Here is a 19,694-nt window from a genome sequence, read left to right as displayed (position 1 = left end):
ACCTGTACCTCAGTGGTTGTCAGTTTCATGGTGTAATGACAATTAAAAGCTAACTGCTTTAATGTTATTGCAGCAGCAAAACACAAGTAATTTTACTGGTAAACTCTAGAGATTAATGTACACAGGTTGTGGTCGAAAGGGGAAGGGTTATCTGGTGAGGAGAATGGGAAAGATTTCAGAGATGTTGTTTGTCAAATTTAGAGTCTGGCTTTCCCATACATCTACATAAGCTTATTGAATTTAACTAGCAATTCTGCAGCTTCTGCAAATACTTTATAATATAGCAGTAGACAAGTGTACATCTCTCTAATTCTGAGAAACTTAATGTAAACTAAAGTGCACACTAAAGCCTTTCATTAATTGGAGAATAATGGATAGCTGGGAGCAATTCATCAGGATTAATCTGAAAATGAGAATCAGATTATGTCAAACCGCAAGAGCACCCTCCAGCAAATAATAAATCGCACTGAATCCCATGAGATGACAGCCTCAAAATTATAATTTTATCCACTTTAGTTTGAATTTTTTTTCTTTCTCTGGCTGGTGAGGTAGCAAGGGTTTGTAACAAGAGTCTAAACATCTCATACAGTATCTTCTCAGAAGATTACTGAGCAATCTGTAACCAATATGTCATTGGTTACTTTGAAATATTGCAAATATTAAGAATAGCAATTTCAATCAATGCTTTTGTATGGCAAGTTATTGTTTGTCATATTGTTAGTCAGATTAATTTATAACATTTCATTTTTCCCCAAATAACCACAGTAATTCTATTTTCAATTGCATTTATGCTTTTAGTAGAGCATCAGCTTAAAGTGGGTTAAGTTTGTAATAAATTTGTAGCCTGAAACTGAAGTGAGACTCAGCTAAATATCCACATTATGGAACTGGCAGCATTAAAGTTAAGGCAACTGGCCCGACCAATCCAACGTCCCCTTCACCGTCAGGCCTGACCACCTGAAGGTGCTGGGGATCTGGTTCGGAGGGGCTGGGACGTGTAACAAAAATTGGTGGGAGGGGATTGGGAAAGAGAAGCAGAAACTGGGACTGTGGGAACGGTGCTCCCTATCAATAACTGGGAAGTACTTGGTCATCAGGTGTGAGGTGCTCTCAGGGCTGCTGTACTTGGCGCAGGTGTGGCCCCTTCCTTGCTCCTCTGGCTTGGAAATCACCCGTGCCGTCTTCCAGTTCATCTGGGGATCCAAGATGGAGTGGGTCCGACAGGTTGCCATGCACAAGTCCCTGGACAACGGGGGCAAAAGTGTCCCCAATGTCACCCTCATCCTGATGACCACCTTCGTCTGTGGCTGCATCAGGCTGTGTGTGGAACCAAAGTACGTGGGCACCAAGGGTCACTACGTGCCAAGGTTCTACTTGTCCCCGGTGTTGCAAAGGATGGGCCTGGCCCCGTTGCCACACAATGTCCCAGTCAGCTGGACGTTGCCGCAATACCTGTCCTTCGTGGAAAAGTTCTTACAGACCAACACCTTTGACCACAAGTCCATCAGGCAGTGGTCAGCACATAACATCCTGCAGACACTGCAGGAGAAAGACTCAATGGATACTGATGGGTGGTTCCCTGAGCAGACTGTCCAGAGCATTTGGCAGAATGCCTCATCGCCAGAACTCACCAACAAGCACCAAGACCTCGCTTGGCTGGTGGTGAGAGGGGCCCTCCCAGTCAGATCCTTCCTGCATGAGCGGAACATCACTCCCAGCATGCGCTGCCCCCGGGAGGACTGCGCTGGGGACGAGACGGTTGCTCACCTCTTTGCGGGCTATGGGTTTGTGAGGAGGGTGTGGCGAAAGATGCAAGGGTCCTTTTCACGGTTCATCCCCAGCAGCTGTGTAACAGAAGATTCTCTGATCTACGGGCTGTTCCCAGGGACGCACACAGAGACGGACATCAACTGCTGCTGGAAGGTCGTCAACTCGGTGAAAGACACCCTTTGGTCTGCCCAAAACTTGTTGGTCTCCCAACACTGCGAGATGTCCGTAGGGGAAGGCTGCCAACTGGAACATTCCAGGCTGCAGGAGTATGTGCTGAGGGATGCACTGAAGGTGGGTGCAGCCAACGCAAGGGCTTGGTGGGGAAGCACTGAGGTTTAGGGTTCTTCTGCCACTGGAGAGGGAGGGGTGGGGTCCGGTGAGGAAGCCCCTAAATATTGTAAATTTGGGCTTGCAGTATCACCCCAGGGAGCCACACGAGTGGCATTGGTGCTGTTTTTTTTATAAAAAGGTAACACTAATTATTGATCCATACACGAATGTAAAGGTTTGCACTGTTTTATTATTGTTTATAGTTTGTTTTTTTATTATGAATCAAGTTTATTTTGGAATAATAAAAAAAAATTGTTTTCTTTCTCATTGATCAAATGTCAGTATAGCTGACTGTAGCCTGCACAGCAAATGTCCGGAGACATTTATGGTTTGAAGGCATTTGATACTTCAAATGATCAAAGTAGGTTAAAGCAAAATTTGCCAATTGCTGACCCCTGTTGCAAATATTACTATTCTAGTTGGAATGATGTGCACTTTTAACATTTGTTGGTTGAGTCAACCTAATAACTGACAGCAGTTTGAATAAAAACTGATTTAGAAAGAAAACATGATACATCAGTGCCTCCACCAGTCGAAACTCAGTAGTCTTTACTGAAATAAATAACAGATGCATAATTTATGTCATTGCCTGTAACACATACCTGGCTATCATTTCCTTTTCTTTGTTTGAGGCATGTCCTCCACTGCCCAAGAGCTGAGCTGGAGTAGAAAGGAAGTATAAGCAATGGTTCTTGAAGTATTGGTTTATCAATGGGAGCAAAATCTGGGGAAAAAAGCATTAGAGGTTGAAATTTCAGTATGGAAATGCTGTATTTGTTAGACTAAATAATGAGTCAACATATTAATGCATCACTCAATGCATTTCACAGTCAGTGGACAAACTTAGGCATACTCTGGTTCCTTATCTTCACAGCATTAAGTATCATACTATATAACATTTTTATCACTGAAATTTAACTATTTCCATAGAGCTTTGCACTTAATTCTGATGTTACAGTCTCTGATGGCTTTGATATTTCACATAAAATGGGCTGTGCCAAGTAGTTTTAGCAAAAAAATGTTTTAAGGTTTAGTTTATAATTCATAGTATAAAATCTTACAATTATTACAGTGGGAATTGAGGCTATGTAGCCCATCCAAATTTGCAAGTGCAATCTAGTCAGCCCCATTCCCAAGCTCGTTTCCTTAAACCCTGCTTTTCTTTATCTCCCTTAACTATCTTTTTAGTTTCCCTCTGAAAGCAATTGAATCTGCTTCCAGAATCCTTTGAGGCACCGAATTACAAGACACAACTTTGCACTGCTCATGGAACCCGATTTTTTTCATTTTAAACCTACATCCTCCACTTTTCAATGTTGCCGATGGATAGTTTTTTCTATTTTCACTCTATATCCTCCTTTGTTTCAAACACCCCTGATAAATCACCTCACAATCTTCTCTGCTCTAAACACAACCATCCCAGTTTCTCCAGACTATACACATAAATGAACAATTGGGACCATTTCATCACATCATTTCTGAACACTCCTTGGGCTTTCAGATTCTTCCTGTAGTTAATACAGTACTCCAGCTGTGGCTAAACAAGTGTGTTACAGGGATTCAATATTAGCTTCTTCCTCTTGTACTCCATTTTTTTTAAAAGCTGCGAAATCCATGTACCTTTGCTTTTTAAATTCCTTTCTTAATCACTCCTGAGACTTTCAAATGCTGCCCATTCCTGCAGCACCTTTATATCCATCAGAGAGTCATACGGCACGGAAACAGACCCTTCAGCCCAACTCGTCCATGCCGACAAAGATGTTTATCTGAGTAGTCCCATTTGCTTTTTTTTGGCCCATATCCCTCTGTGCCTTTTCTATCCATGTACCTGTCCAAATGTCTTTTAAACATTGTAATTGTACCCGCCTCTACCACTTCCTCTGGCAGCTCGTTTCATATACCTACTACCCTCTGTGAAAAAGTTACCCCTTTTAAACTTTTTCCTTCTCGCCTTAAATCTATGCCCTCTAGTTTTAGACTCCCCTACCCTGGAAAAAAGACTGTGATCATCCACCTTATCTACTCCACTCATTATTTTATCTACCTATATAAGGCCAACCTCCTAAGCTCCAAGGAAAAAAAGTCCCTGCCTATCCATCCTCTCCTTATAACTCAAGCCCACCAGTCCTGGTAACATCCCCGTGAATCTATTCCACACCCTTTTCCAGCTTAATGACATCTTTCCTATAACTGGATGATCAGAGCTACGCACAATACTCAAGTATGGTCTCACCATCCACAAGTGTGGTCTCACCATCCATTTGTACAGTTGTAATATAACATCTCAACTGCTGTGCTCAGTGCCCTGACCAATGAAGGCAAGTGTGTCAAATGCCTCCTTCACCACCCTGTCTAACTGCGTCGCCACTTCCAGGGAATTATGTACCTGTACCCTTAGGTCTCTCTGTTCTACAACACTTTCCAGGGCCCTGCCATTTACTGTGTAAGTTCTGGCCTGGTTTAACTGACCAAAATGCAGCACCTTGTACTTGTACAAGTTAGATTCCATCTTCCATTCCTTTCCTTGATATTCCATATCAAGTCATAAATATATGTATCAAGGAAAGCACATTTTTAAAACCAACCCTTGGGAACCCACTGCATGCTTTCTTCTAGCTCAAAATTGTTTTCGTCCCAAAGACAATTTCTTGTCCATATTGTCACCGCCCTTCCTTTCCTTTGGGCTTAAACTCTGATAAATATCAAATGTATTTTGGAAGTCTACATACATTGCAGTAGCTACATTGCCCTCATACACACTCCGAAATTATTTAACTCCACACAAAAAAAATCTACTGGTCATGCTTAAAAATTTCACTTTGGCTACAATTGGGAATCCGACAGCTACAGCACTTCCATTCGATATCATTTGCAACTGATGAGAGTAATACTTTTCATGAACCACAACTATTGCTTCACAATGCAAATGCAAAAAGATTTTTTGGATTAAAAAAATATTCCTTGATATTTTTGAGAGTGGTAATGCAATTTTATTAATACCTTTGAAAACAGGTTAATCAGTTTAAATCCACCATATGTGAGAAACATAATTAGTTATAGATTGCAAAATTTTTCAGCAAACCTAGGTGACCTAAATGTAATGACAGTTTGGCACACTGAAAATAGATGAAAGCCAAGTTCTATGGATATAGCTAGAACCATAGAACACTACAGCACAGAAAACAGGCCAATCGGACCTTCTAGTCTGTGCCGAAACTTTGTTTCACTAGTCCCATTTACCTGCACCCAGTCCATAACCGTCCAGACCTCTCCCATCCATGTATCTATCCAATTTATTCTTAAAACTTAAGAGTGAGCTCACATTTACCACATCAGATGGCAGCTCATTCCACAGTCCACCAATCTCTGAGTGAAGAAGTTCCCCCTAAACCTTTCCCCTTCACCCTAAAGCTATGTCCTCTCGTACTTATCTCTCCTAATCTAGGTGGAAAGAGCCTACTCACATTTACTCCGTCTATACCCCTCATAATTTTGTAAACCTCTATCAAATCTCCCCTCATTCTTCTACGTTTCAAGGAATAAAGTCCTAACCTATTCAATCTTTCCCTGTAACTCAATTCCTGAAGACCCGGCCACATTCTAGTAAATCTTCTCTGCACTCCTTCAATCTTATTGATATGCTTCCTATAGTTAGGTGACCAGAACTGCACACAATAATCCAAATTTGGCCTCACCAATGTCTGATACAACCTCACCATAACATCCCAACTCCTACACTCAGTACTTTGATTTATGAATGCCAGGATGCCAAAAGCCTTCTTTACAACCCTGTCTACCTGTGACACCACTTTCAGGAAATTATGTATCTGAACTCCCAGATCCCTTCGTTTCTCTGCACTCCTCAGTGCCCTACCATTTACTGGGTATGTCCTACCTTGATTTGTCCTTCCAAAATGCAACACCTCACACTTGTCTGCATTAAATACCATCTGCCATTTTCTGGCCCATTTTTTCAGTTGGTCCAGATCCCTCTGCAAGTGTTGAAAGCCTTCCTTGCTGTCCACAATGCCTCCAATATTAGTGTCATCAGCAAACATGCTGATCCAATTTACTACATTATCATCTAGGTCATTGATATAGACAACAAACAACAATGGTTCCAGCACAGATCCCTGAGGCACACCATTAGTCACAGGCCTCCAGTCTGAGAAACAATCATCCACTACCACTCTCTGTCTTCTCCTATACAGCCAATTTCGAATCCAGTTTACAACCTTTCCATGGATACCTAGTTTCTGAACCTTCTGAACTAACCTCCCATGTGGGACCTTGTCAAAAGCCTTACTAAAGTCCATGTAGACAACATCTGCAGCCTTTCCTTCATCTACTTTCTTGGTAACCTCCTTGAAAAACTCTACAAGATTCATTATACACAATCTACCACGCACAAAGCCATGCTGACTATCCTTAATCAGCCCTTGGCTGTTCAAATACTTGTATATCTGATTTCTCAGAACACCTTCCAACAATTTACCTACTACTGATGTCAGGCTCACCGGCCTGTAATTACCTGGTTTACTTTCAGATCCTTTTTTAAACAATGGAACAACATGAGCTACCCTCCAGTCCTTCGGCACCGCACCCGTGGCTAAGGGCATTTTAAATATAGCTGCCAGGGCCTCTGCAATTTCTACACTAGTCTCTCTCAAGGTCAGGCCCAGGGGATTTATCTACCTTTATTCGCTGTAATGCAGTAAGCACCTCCTCCTCTTTAATCTCTATATGTTCCATGACACTACTGCTTGTTTCCCTTCCTTCCATATACACTATGCCAGTTTCTTGAGTAAATACTGATGTAAAAAAACTGTTTAAGATCTCCCCCATCTCTTGAGGCTTCACACATAGACGACCACTCTGATCTTCTAGCGGACCAATTTTGTCCCACTTTTACTCTTAATATACCTGTAGAAACCCTTCGGGTTTACCTTCACATTATCTGCCAAAGCAACCTCATGTCTTCTTTTTGCCTTCCTGATTTCCTTCTTTAGTATTTTCTTACATTTTCTATACTCTTCAAGTACCTCATTTGTTCCTAGTCGCCTATACCTGCTATATACCTCTCTCTTTTTCTTAACCAGATCGCCAATATCCCTTGAAAACTAAGGTTCCCTATGCTTGTTAAATTTGCCTTTAATCCTGGCAGGAACATGAAAACTCTGCACTCTCAAAATTTCACCTTTGAAGGCTTTCACTTACTGAACACATCCTTGCCAAAAAACAACTTACCCCAATCCACTCTTCCTAGATCCTTTCTCATTTCCACAAAATTGGCCTTTCTCCAATTTAGAACCTCAATTCAGGGACCAGACCTATCTTTATCCATAACCAACTTGAAACTAATGACATTATGGTTACTGAACCCAAAATGTTCACCTATACATATTCTGTCACCTGACCTGTCTGGTTCCCTAATAGGAGATCAAGTATTGCATTCTCTCTCGTTGGTACCTCTATATATTGATTTAGAAAACTTTCCTGAACACATTTGACAAATTCCAAGCCATCCAGTGCTTTTACAGTGTGGGAGTCCCAGTCAATATGTGGAAAGTTAAAATCCCCTACTATTACAACTTTCTGTTTCTTACAATGGTCTGCTATCTCTCTACAGATTTGTTCCTCCAGTTCTCTCTGACTATTGGGCGGTCTATAATACAACCCTATTAGTGTGGCCACACCTTTCCTGTTCCTCAGTTCTACCATATGGCCTCTGTAGAGGAGCCCTCCGGGCTGTCCTGTCTATGCACAGCTGTGATATTTTCCCTGACTAGTAATGCCACTCCTCCCTCTTTCATCCCTCCCCCTCTATCACGTCTGAAACAACGGAACCCCTGAACATTAAGCTGCCAGTCCTGTCCTTCCTGCATCCAAGTCTCACTAATAGCAATGATGTCGTAATCCCATGTGCCAATCCATACCCTAAGGTCATCTGTTTTACCTACAATATTCCTTGCATTGAAATAGCTGCACCTGAGAACATTTCTATCATGTACAAACCTTTGATTTCTGTCTATACTTGCAGTCGTCACATGACCTTCTTCCTCCTCCACCTCACTATCTGCTCTAACACTCTGGTTCCCTCCCCCTGCAAATCTAGTTTAAACCCCCTGGAGCAGCACTAGCAAACCTACCCCCAAGTATGTTAGTCCCCCTTCAGTTCAGGTGCAAACCGTCCCTTTGGAACAGGTCCCACCTTCCCTGGAACGAAGCTCAATTATCCAGAAACATGAAGCCCTCCCTCCTGCACCATCTCCTTAGCCACGTATTTAGCTGCATTATCCTCCTATTTCTAGCCTCACTAGCACGTGGCATGGGTAGCAATCCTGAGATTGCAACCTTGGAGGTCCTGTCCAACTTTGCACCTAATTCTCTAAACTCTCTTTGCAGGACGTCTTCCTCCTTCCTATCCACGTCATTAGTCTCTAAATGGACCATGACATCTGGCTGCTCACCCTCCCTCCTGAGAACGTTGAGAATTCGATCCGAGATACCGCGGACCCTGGCACCAGGGAGGCAACAGACCATCCGGGATTCTCGATCTCTCCCACAGAATCTCCTATCTGTCCCCCTAACTACTGAATTCCCTATCACTATTGCTCTCCTCTTTTCCTTCCTTTCTCAGCTGAGGGTCCAGTCTCAGTGCCAGAGACGCGACTACTACAACTTGTAGGTCGTCCCCACCAACAGCATCCAAAACGGTATACTTATTGTTGATGGGAACGGCCACAGGGGTGCTCTGCTCTTTCTGTCTATAGCCCTTCCCTTTCCTGGCAGTCACCCAGCTACCTGCCTCATGACTTTTAGGGGTGACTATCTCTCTGAAACTCTGGTCTATTTCTGCCTCTGCCTCACAAATGCTCTGAAGTTCATCCAGCTCCAGCTCCAGTTCCCTAACTCGGTTTGTCAGGAGCTGCAACTGGATGCACCTTTTACAGACGTAGTCATCAGGGACAAATGTGCCGTCCCTGACTTCCCACATAGACAAAAGTTATGTTCAAAATTTACTCACTACACTGTTGCATGATGATATGATTTGGCCACAGCATCTGACAGTGATTATTTGTCCGTAGCATTTGTGTGGTTGTGTACCATTGAAGCTGATGTGTGATTTACAATATGAAGTTTAAATAATATTTATGCTCTATTTTTAACAATTTCTAACTGTTGAAGAGACACTAAAAATTATACTAACATGGTTCTGCTTTCTTCATACAACATTCGCATTTGTATTTGCACAATCCCATTACCTTTCCTGTTAATACTACACTGCTTGGATGAGGCTAATGATATAGGTCAGGTCAGGTCATAACTCTAGGTCAGTAGTTCCATAATGAACAAATCAAAAACAGAAACTTGCAGCACAAATCTAGTCCTACAAACCTTGGCATCTCCATAAATGAGCACTGCCTGATTACGCTGTGTTAGCAAAACCTGAGATTCCAAACAATCCTGGATACATATTTTGCTGATCATTTTTTAATACATTCAAGCTTTCATGAATTCCACATCACCTGTAACTACAAACAACTAGACTTCCTTCTTTGAATAAAAACAATTCCTATTTTTATTCAATTATTTTAATCTATAGTACAATTGTTCATAAATTATCCACCTCTGCTCATTGCTACTGCTGTTGCAATTAACTTCGATGAATAAAGCTCCCACACATACCTTTACAAAGAACTTGATCTCCTGTTCATGAGGGGATTTCTCAACTCTTCCACTGCTTACAACAGCCTCTATATTATTGAAGAAGGAAAGACAACATCGATTGGTGCAAAATTTTTCTTTGACAAAACAAAAATGCAGGGCTAAAATAACATATTTGGTTTTATATTTTATATTTGGTTTAAATATACAGAGAGAAAGTAGCTCTCAGTATATTTATCCACATTGTCCTTGTATCCTTCTACCAATGAATCTAATGTACTAGTTAGTAACCACCTGCCTTCATCGATGACCCTGAACGTCCAGGTAAAGAAGCATTTTCTGAATCATTAATTAAATTTCTTACACTTAAGCTTATTTCTAATACCTGTCCAAATTAGCGAAAAATGATGGCCAGAAGTGGTTCCACAATAGGATACAATGACAACTGCCTACTACTGATGCAGAAGAATCTTTTATGCAATTCTTTTTCGTCATAGAACTAATGAGTTATTCTTTATCCAGTTCCATCTCCTTAAATTTCTTATGAATTAGATGTCACCCAATTTTGGTGCTAATGGGTGTTGTGTTTAGTCGTAGAGCCCAATCAGGGGCTTCTAAAAAATAGTTGCTAAAATGGTGAAATATACCTTTAAAGAATCATTAGGGTGATTTGGACCATTACTGCTTCACTAAAATGCTGCGGGGACAATGATCACAGTATCTTGCCCTGATGATACAGAGTTGCTGCCATATTTATCAGTGATACCTTTGGTGGAGACTGCAGCCCACAGAAATGATTGTGGCAGTAATTCAAATTTGAATGCTGATTTGCTGCAGGATTTGCTCCTCGTTAGATCCAATTTCTGTTGGATCAGCATAAATAAGTGTGGTACATGTTGCTGATGTAACCATATAGGTAATGGTTACAGGTAAGGGGTTTAGAAACTGGAAATGCCTGGTTCAGTTTTGCAATGGACAAGGCTATCTCTGGCAACAGATATCAATGTGTTAAAGCATGTACAAAACACATGTTCTTTTGGTGCATAAGTGCTCCAATGTGCATGTGCTACAATTCCTATGCTGTAGTACCTGATCAAAAACTTTCCAAATTGCATTCATATTTCCATTGAATTTCCTCCATTTATCATCAGTTACCTTCCCGAAGAATTCCAGGTGGATCAGTTAAACATTTTCTCCTCAAATTTCCATGGTTACTTTCATTTACAACACTTACATCTGTAATTGACTTCAACATTTCCCCTGTTACATTTCTCCTCTTTCCCATATAATTATGAAGGATGTAGTTGCTCTAGTGAGGATATAGAGAAGATTCATCAGGACGTTACATGGGATGGTGCCTCACTAATGAGGAGAGACTGGGTAAGCTGAATTTGTTTTCCTCGGAGTGGAGAAGCTGAGGGGGTCCTTATAGAGGAGTACAAAATTACGAGGGGGATAGTTGTAAACTTTTCCCCACAGCACATATTGTATGTCTATTACCAGAGTAGCTATATTTAAGGGAAGGGATAAGATATTTGGAGGGGACATAAGGAATAATTTTGTTCACCCAGAGGATGGATGGAATTTGGAGTGCACTGACTGAGAGGGTGGTGGAGACAAAGACTCTCACAGTGTTTAAGAGTTTTCATTTCAAGGGATTAACTCCTCTCTGGCTGATGATAAATCTTTAAGCCCATGATCCCCACGTGTGAGATGAAAATTGAACTTCAGAGTGTACACTATCCAAATTAGCATTTGTTATAAAATGTAAAAATAGATTCAGTAGTTTCACCACTTATACCTATATGTAAAACAAATTCCTGTGCTACGTCCAACCACTGCAACAACTTCTTCAGAAAACCATAGGCAAATCTCTTCTCGATTGATGATGTGTCCAATTCCATATCTTTCATACCTCTATAAAAGATGAAAAATAATTGCTACTTTATAGACATTATAAATATTAACTGTTGATACCTTAAACGTATTTCAAGTACAATTACCATCTTTGTCTCCAAAGTGAGACCACCTTTTGAGATTGGCTGCTCTTCACTAGTGAGTCAAAATTTCTTTTGATCTGGTGGCAATCAATGTTGATTGGCAATGTAATTATGAACAAAGAAATATCACAGCATGGTTTATTGCAAATTCCTCCATATATAATGTATTTAATTATATCAGTTGGTTGGCAAACTGGATTCATTATATAACAGTTTTGAATACTTTTCCCAAGGACAGATGTTTAGCTGACTGGCTTGTAATTTCTAGCTTTCTGTTTCCCTTTTTGAATAAAAGAGTTATATTTGCTATCATTCCAATCTAATAGAACCTCCATGCAATCAAGGGAATGCAGAAAGTTAAAACCAGTGCATTTACTGTCTCACTAGCCACTTCTTTTGGGACTATTATACTAATGTCCATTAGGACCCGTAGACTTGTCAGCCAGAGCCCTGGTCATTATAATTTTCTTGAGTTCCTCCCTCCTTTCCAACCCCCAAATTTACTACTATTTCTGAGATGTTACTTGTATCTTCTATAACGAAAACTGATGCAAAATGCCTGTTTAAATCATCTGCTTTGTCCCCTATTTTCCATTATTATTCCATAGGACCAACTCTCTGTTAACTTTTCTTTTTGTAAAATTCTGTGGAAACTCATTCCATCTCTTCATATTTCTGACAAGCTATCTCTCCTGCTCTACTTTTTCCTTCCTTATGAATCTATTCATCATTTGTTGCTTAATCGAGCCAATCAGAGCTGGACGTGGTGATAATTCCAAGGGGAACAGCTGTCATTCCAACCCAAGTTAAATCTGGGGTTTCTGCAAACCTGCCCCAATTTGGGATATGCGAAGAGGCTGATACTGGGGCTTATCTTCCCATCCTGTCATCAGACTCCACGTGAAGTGAAATGGTCAGTGTTGATCCTACCCCAAGCTCAGTAGCAGTAGCTTACTTAACTGACAGCTGAGTATCAGCATCAATGGCTTTGGTGTTGATCCTTGTTTTGGGTGGCACAGTGGTGCAGCTAACAGAGCTGCAGCCTTTCAGCGTCAGAGACCCAGATTCAATCCTAACCTACAGTGCTGTCTGTGTGGAGTTTGCATGGGGGTTTGCTCCCATACCCCCTACAATCGCAGGTTGGTAGGTTAACTGCTGCTGCAAATTGCCCCTGGTTTGTAGGTGAGTGGTAGAATCGGAGGATCACTGATGAGAATGTGGGATTAATGTAGGATTAGTGTAAATGGGTGGTTGATGGTTGGTGCGGATTCGATGGGCTGAAGGGGCTGTTTCCATGCTGTATCTCTCTATGACCATGACTACTGGCTGCATTTGCAACAAAAATTCAATCCTGTAATGCAGTGCATTTCAGCACTCTTGTGATTGTCTTCCTGGTTTCGTGGGTTTCGCTTCGGCAGATGTCGGGACCTCGGGACAGATAAGTTTTTCTCTTTTTTTTTATAGGGTTTTTATTATAAGGTTTAGTTTTATAAGGTCCTTTTTTATAAGTTTTTATATAAGTTTTAATCGGGAATAGTGGGGACTGGACTGCTCAGACGCGTGACAGTTTAAAAAGCAAACCGCTATATCCAGCGGGCAGCGTCGGAGCGGGCAGCTGAGTGAGACGGAGCAGAGTGTTTTGGGTTTGGCTCAAGGGGCTTAGGCATAAAGGGGCGAGGAAAGGTAGGTGACTTGAGTTAAGGAAGGGGTATGAGTGCAGTTTCCTGTACTCAGTGTCAGAATGTGTGAGTTCCTGGAGTCTCCCTGCCTCCGGGAAAGCTACAGCTGCACCAGGTGTGTCGAGCTGCAGCTCCTGAGGTTCCGTGTCAGGGAACTGGAGATGCAGCTCGATGACCTTCGTCTGGTCAGGGAGAATGAGGAGGTGATAGAAAGGAGTTATAGGCAGGTAGTCACACCGGGGCCACGGGAATCAGGCAAGTGGGTCTCAGTCAGGAGGGGGAAGAGAAAGAGTTAGGTACTAGAGAGTACTCCTGTGGCTGTACCCCTTGATAATAAGTACTCCTGCCTGAGTACTGTTGGGGGAGACAGCCTACCTGGGGGAAGCAACAGTGGCAGTGTCTCTGGCACACAGTCCGACCCTGTGGCTCAGAAGGGTAGGGAAGGAGAGAGGAGGGCACTAGTGATAGGGGACTCTATAGTTAGCTGGGCAGACAAGCGATCCTGTGGACGCAGGAAAGGAACTCGGAAGGTAGTTTGCCTCCCAGGTGCCAGGGTCCAGGATGTTCCAGATCGCGTCCAAGATATCCTGAAGGGGGAGGTCATGAACAGGCAGAGGTCATGGTACATATTGGTACCAACGACATAGGTAGGGAAAGGAATGAGGTCCTGAAAAAAGACTATGGAGAATTAGGAAGGAAGTTGAGAAGCAGGACCTCAAAGGTAGTAATTTCCGGATTACTGCCTGTGCTAAGCGACAGTGGGTATAGGAAAAGAATGACGAGGAGGTTAAATGTGTGGCTGAGGGATTGGAGTAAAGAGCAGAGATTCAGATTTATGGATCACTGGGGGCTCTTTTGGGGAAGGTATGACCTGTTAAAAGAGGACGGATTGCACTTGAATCCCAGGAGGACCAATATCCTGGCGGGGAGGTTTGCTAAGGCTACTGCGGAGAGTTTAAACTAGCATTGTTGGGGGGTGGGATCCAAATTGGAGAGACTGGGGAAGAGGTGTTTAGCTCTCAAATAGAGAAAGTTAGTAGTAGGTACGATAGGCAGGTGATAGAGAAGGGATGTGCTCGGACAGGTTTGAGAAGTGTCTATTTTAATACAAGGAGTATTGTGAACAAGGCGGATGAGCTTAGAGTTTGGATCAATACTTGGAGCTATGATGTGGTGGCCATTATGGAGACTTGGATGGCTCAGGGACTGGAATAATTGCTTCAAGTGCCAGGTTTTAGATGTTTCAGAAAGGACTGGGAGGCAAAAGGGGTGGGGGAGTGGCACTGTTGATCAGAGATAGTGCCACGGCTGCGGAAAAGGTGGACGTCGTGGAGGAATTGTCTATGGAGTCTCTGTGGGTGGAGGTTAGGAACAGGAAAGGGTCAATAACTTTACTGCGTGTTTTTTTATAGGCTGCCCAATAGTAACAGGGATATTGAGGAGCAGATAGGGAATCAGATCCTAGAAAGGTTTGAGAATAACAGAGTTGTTGTGATGGGGGATTTTAATTTCCCAAACATGGATTGGCATCTCCAGACAGTGAGGGGTTTAGATGGCGTGGAGTTTGTTAAGTGTGTTCAGGAAGGATTCTTGACACAATATGTAGATAGGCCTACAAGGGGAGAGGCTGTGCTTGATTTGGTATTGGGAAATGAACCTGGTCAGGTTCAGATCTCTCAGTGGGTGAACATTTTGGTGATAGTGATCATAATTCTATCTTCTTTATGTTAGCACTGGAGAGAGATAGGAACAGACAGACTAGAAATGCGTTTACTTGGAGTAAAGGGAATTATGAGGCTCTCAGGCAGGAAATTGGAAGATTAAATTGGGAACAGATGTCCTCAGGGAAAAGTACGGAAGAAATTGGCAAATATTCTGGGGATATTTGTGTGGAGTTCTGCACAGGCATGTTCCAATGAGACAGGGGAGTCACGAGAGGATACAGGAACCGTGGTGTACAAAGGCTATAATAAATCTAGTCAAAAGGAAAAGAAAAGCTCACAAAAAGTACAGAGAGCTAGGTAACGTGAGAGATCTGGAAGAGTATAAGGCTAATAGGAAGGAGCTTAAGAAGGAGATTAGGAGAGCCAGGAGGGGACATGAGAAGGCCTTGGTGGGCAGGATTAAGGAAAACCCCAAGGCATTCTACAAGTATGTGAAGAGCAAGAGGATGAGATGCAAAAGAATAGGGCCTATCAAGTGCAGCAGTGAGAAAGTGTGTATGGATCCGGAAGAAATAGCAGAGGTACTTATGAATACTTTACGTCAGTATTCACTACGGAAAAAGATCTGGGGGATTGTAGTGGGGACTTGCAGCGGGCTGAAAAGCTTGAGAATGTAGATATTAGGAAAGAGGAGGTGCTGAAACTTTTGGAAAGCATCAAGTTGGATAAGTCGCCGGGACCGGATGAAATGTACCCCAGGCTGCTGTGAGAGGCGAGGGAAGAGATTGCGGAGACTCTGACGTTGATGGAGACGGGAGAGGTTCTGGAAGATTGGAGTGTTGCGGATGTTGTTCCCTTATTCCAGAAAGGGAGTAGGGATAGCCCAGGGAATTATAGACCAGTGAATCTTACCTCAGTGGTTGGTTAGCTAATGGAGAAGATCCCGAGAGGCAGGATTTATGAACATTTGGAGAGTTATAATATGATTAGGAACAGTCAGCATGGCTTTGTCAAGGGCAGGTCCTGCCTTACGAGCCTGATTGAATTTTTTGAGGATGAAGGGAGATCAGTAGATGTAGTGTATTTGGATTTCAGCAAGGCATTTGATAAGGTACCCCATGCAAGGCTTATTGAGAAAGTAAGGAGGCATGGGATCCAAGGGGACATCGCAGTGTGGATCCAGAACTGGCTGGCCCACAGAAGGCAAAGAGAAGTTGTTGAAGGGTTGTATTTTGCGTGGAGGTCGGTGACCAGTGGTGTACCTCAGGGATCTGTACTGGGACCCTTGCTCTTTGTGATTTTTAGAAACAACCTGGATGAGGAAGTGGAGGGGTGGGTTAGTAAGTATGCAGATGACACGAAGGTTGGGGGTGTTGTGGATAGTTTGGAGGGCTGTCAGAGGTTACAGAGGGACATAGATAGGACACAAAGTTGGGCTGAGAAGTGGCAGATGCAGTTCAACCCAGATAAGTGTGAAGTGGTTCATTTTGGTAGGTCAAATATGATGGCAGAATATAGTCTTAATGGTAGGACTCTTGGCAGTGTGGAAGATCAGAGGGATCTTGGGGTCCGAGTCCATAGGACGCTCAAAGCGGCTGTGCAGGTTGACTCTGTGGTTAAGAAGGCATATGGTGTATTGTCCTTCATAAATCAGGGGATTGAATTTAGGAGCTGAGAGGTATTGTTGCAGCTATATAGGTCCCTGGTCAGACCCCACTTGAAGTACTGTGCTCAGTTCTGGTCACCTCACTACAGGAAGGATGTGGAAGCCATAGAAAGGGTACAGAGGAGATTTATAAGGATGCTGCCTGGAATGCGGAGCATGCCTTATGAAAACAGGTTGAGGGAACTCGGCCTTTTCTCCTTGGAGCGACAGAGGATGAGGGGGGACCCGATAGTGGTATATAAGATGATGAGAGGTATTGATCGGGTAGATAGTCAGAGGCTTTTCCCCAGGGCTGATATGGTGGCCACAGGAGGACATAGGTTTAATGCGCTGGCGAGTAGGTATAGAGGAGATGTCAGGGGTAAGTTTTTTAGTCAGAGAGTGGTGAGTGCATGGAATGGGCTGCCGGCAGCGGAGGTGGAGGCGGATATGGTAGGGTCTTTTGGATAGGTACACGGAGCTGAGAAAAATAGAGGGCTATGGGTAAGCCTAGTAATTTCTAGGGTAGTGTCATGTTCCGCACAGCTTTGTGGGCTGAAGGGCCTGAACTGTGCTGTAGTTTTTCTATGTTTCTATTGTAAACACACTTTGGAGGAAGCGAAAAGTGGTAAAGACCACTTTTGGGTCATCTGCAATACTCCAGAAATTTAACTAAGCACTTTGTTGTGAGTTGCAATTGATACAATTTCAGTGTCAGACACACATCAACTGATGTTCTTTTGAAATACTGTAGGGTAAATTAGTTCATTGTCCCAGGAACTACCTTCATTGATCCCTCACGGGAAAAACATCATTCTGAGCCCAAGGCCAAATCTAAATCTTCTACGCTTTGGGATCCTACTCTCTCTACATTAATGGCACTTACAAAAATAACTCAGCGATCACAAGAAATTAATGAACAATTAACTTTTAAGTATTTGGCTAAATAGCTGCAGTTGGGGGCCTTTCCTGCTACTTTCCTCAGCTTTGTATGGGCATTAGCTGGAGTTTTGAGCAGCAAAATGGTAGCAAATCAGTAATGCCAAGTGATGTCAGAATTTATTTTCTCTGGACTGTGTAGTACAACGCTGAATATCCAATACAGTAGCCTGTAAGTCCCATACTACAGTGTGCATGAATGCCATAAATACTACTTTGGATTTCTCAGGGATAAAACAGGGAAAATAGCATGCTGCTAATCAAAATTCTGTCATCATTGTTTTAATAGAAATCTTTAAGCAATGGATCATTAGTCACAAGAATTTCATTACAACTCCTCCTCAAAAAGTATAATGCAGGTGAAAATTTTCCTTGCATTCCTACTTTTTACAACCACTTCTGTCATAGAGTGACAGAATCAGAGATTTATACAGCATAGAAACAGACCATTCAGCCCAAATCCTCCTTGTTGGTATTGGTATTGGTTTATTATTGTCACTTGTACTGAGGTACAGTGAAAAACTTGTCTTGCAAACTGATCATACAGGTCAATTCATTACACAGTGCGGACCAATGAGCCTTCCTCAGCTAGTCCCATTTGCCTGCATTTGGCAGATATCACTCTCGGCCTTTCTTATATACGAACCAGTACAAATGTCTTTTTAACATTGCAACTGTACCTGCCTCTACACTTTTTCTGGCAGCTCGTTCTGTATACCCATCACCCTCCACGTGGAATAATTTGCCCCTCAGGTCCCCGTTAAATCTTCCCCCCTCACCTTAAACCTATACCCTGTAGTGTTTCCCTGCCCTGGGAAAAAGACAGTGACTATCCACCTTATCTATGCCCCTCACTATTTCAGAAACCTCCATAAGGTCAGTCCTAACCTCCAAGAAAAACAGTTCCAGCCTATCCAGTCTCTCCTCATAACTCAAGCCCTCCAGTCCTGGCAATATCCTTGTGAAAATTGTCGGCACTCTCTCTCGCGACAGAAATACACACAATATTCCAGATGCGGTCTCACCTATGTCTTTCACAGCTGTAATATGATGTCACAACACTTGTGCTCAATACCATGTCTGATGAAGGCAAATTTGCCATAGACCTTCTTCACCACCTTGTCTACCTGTGTTGCCACTTTCGGGAACTACGTACTCATAACCTGAGGTCTCTCTGTTCTACAACGCATCCCGCCCGAGTTTAACTTCCCAAAATGCATCACTTCGTAAATCTGCCATTCCTTGCCCACCTTCCCAGTTGATCTCGGTCCTGTTGTAACCTTAGACAATGTCCTTCACTGTCCACCATATCACCAATTTTAATGTCATCCACAAATTGCTCATCAGGCCATCTACATTCTCATCCAAATCGTTAATATATGTGACAATCAGCAGGGGACCCAGCACCGATCCCTGTGGCACACCACTGGACACAGACTTCAAATCTGAAAAGTAATCTGCCGTCATCACTCTGACTCCTTCCACCAAGCCAATTTTGTATCCAAATGGCTAGCTCATCCCATGTGATCCAGGGTGGATTAAGGTGGATAAATCCTCAGGATCTGATTGAGTGCAACCTCTGACTTTGTGGGAGGCTAGACCTTTGTGCGGAGACCCTGGTGGAGATATTTGCTTCATCATTACCCACTGGTGAAGTTCCTAAAGACTGGGAGGTGGCTAAAGTCATTCCGTTGTTTGAGAAGGGTAGCAAGGACAAACCAGGGAACTGGAGGCCGGTCATCAGCAGTGAGGAAGTTAATGGAGGGAATTCTGAAGAATAGGATCTACCAGCATTTGTTTAGGAGGAGTCAGCACAGCTTTGTACAGGGAAGTCAGAGTTTTAGTGTTTTTTGAAGAGGTAACCAAAAGGGTAAATGAGGGTAGAATTATTATCATTGAAATATGTCATGAAAGTGGTTGTTTTGCAGCAGCAGTACAGTGCAAGACGTAAAAATTACTATAAGATACCAAAACGTAAACAAAATAGTGCAAAAGAGGA

The 19,694-nt window shown here is 42.7% G+C and overlaps 1 protein-coding gene across 9 annotated transcripts in view; it reads right to left on the bottom strand.

Annotated features, from left to right (window-relative positions):
• Positions 1 to 19,694, bottom strand: part of LOC127586448 (ryanodine receptor 1-like) — a 625,703-nt gene that overhangs the window by 234,686 nt on the left and 371,323 nt on the right. For all 9 annotated transcript variants that reach the window (XM_052044410.1, XM_052044408.1, XM_052044411.1 and 6 more), the window contains 3 exons: positions 11,570 to 11,685; positions 9,790 to 9,857; positions 2,703 to 2,824 (listed from right to left, as the gene is read on the bottom strand). In XM_052044410.1, coding sequence (XP_051900370.1) covers positions 2,703 to 2,824; positions 9,790 to 9,857; positions 11,570 to 11,685 — 306 coding nt within the window. The remainder of the gene's footprint in view (positions 1 to 2,702; positions 2,825 to 9,789; positions 9,858 to 11,569; positions 11,686 to 19,694) is intronic.

Source organism: Pristis pectinata, chromosome 35 (genome assembly GCF_009764475.1).
Source record: "Pristis pectinata isolate sPriPec2 chromosome 35, sPriPec2.1.pri, whole genome shotgun sequence".
Lineage (NCBI taxonomy): Eukaryota > Metazoa > Chordata > Chondrichthyes > Rhinopristiformes > Pristidae > Pristis > Pristis pectinata.
The sequence above is the reverse complement of the archived record's forward strand: the minus strand, read 5'-3'. Positions and strand labels throughout refer to the sequence as shown.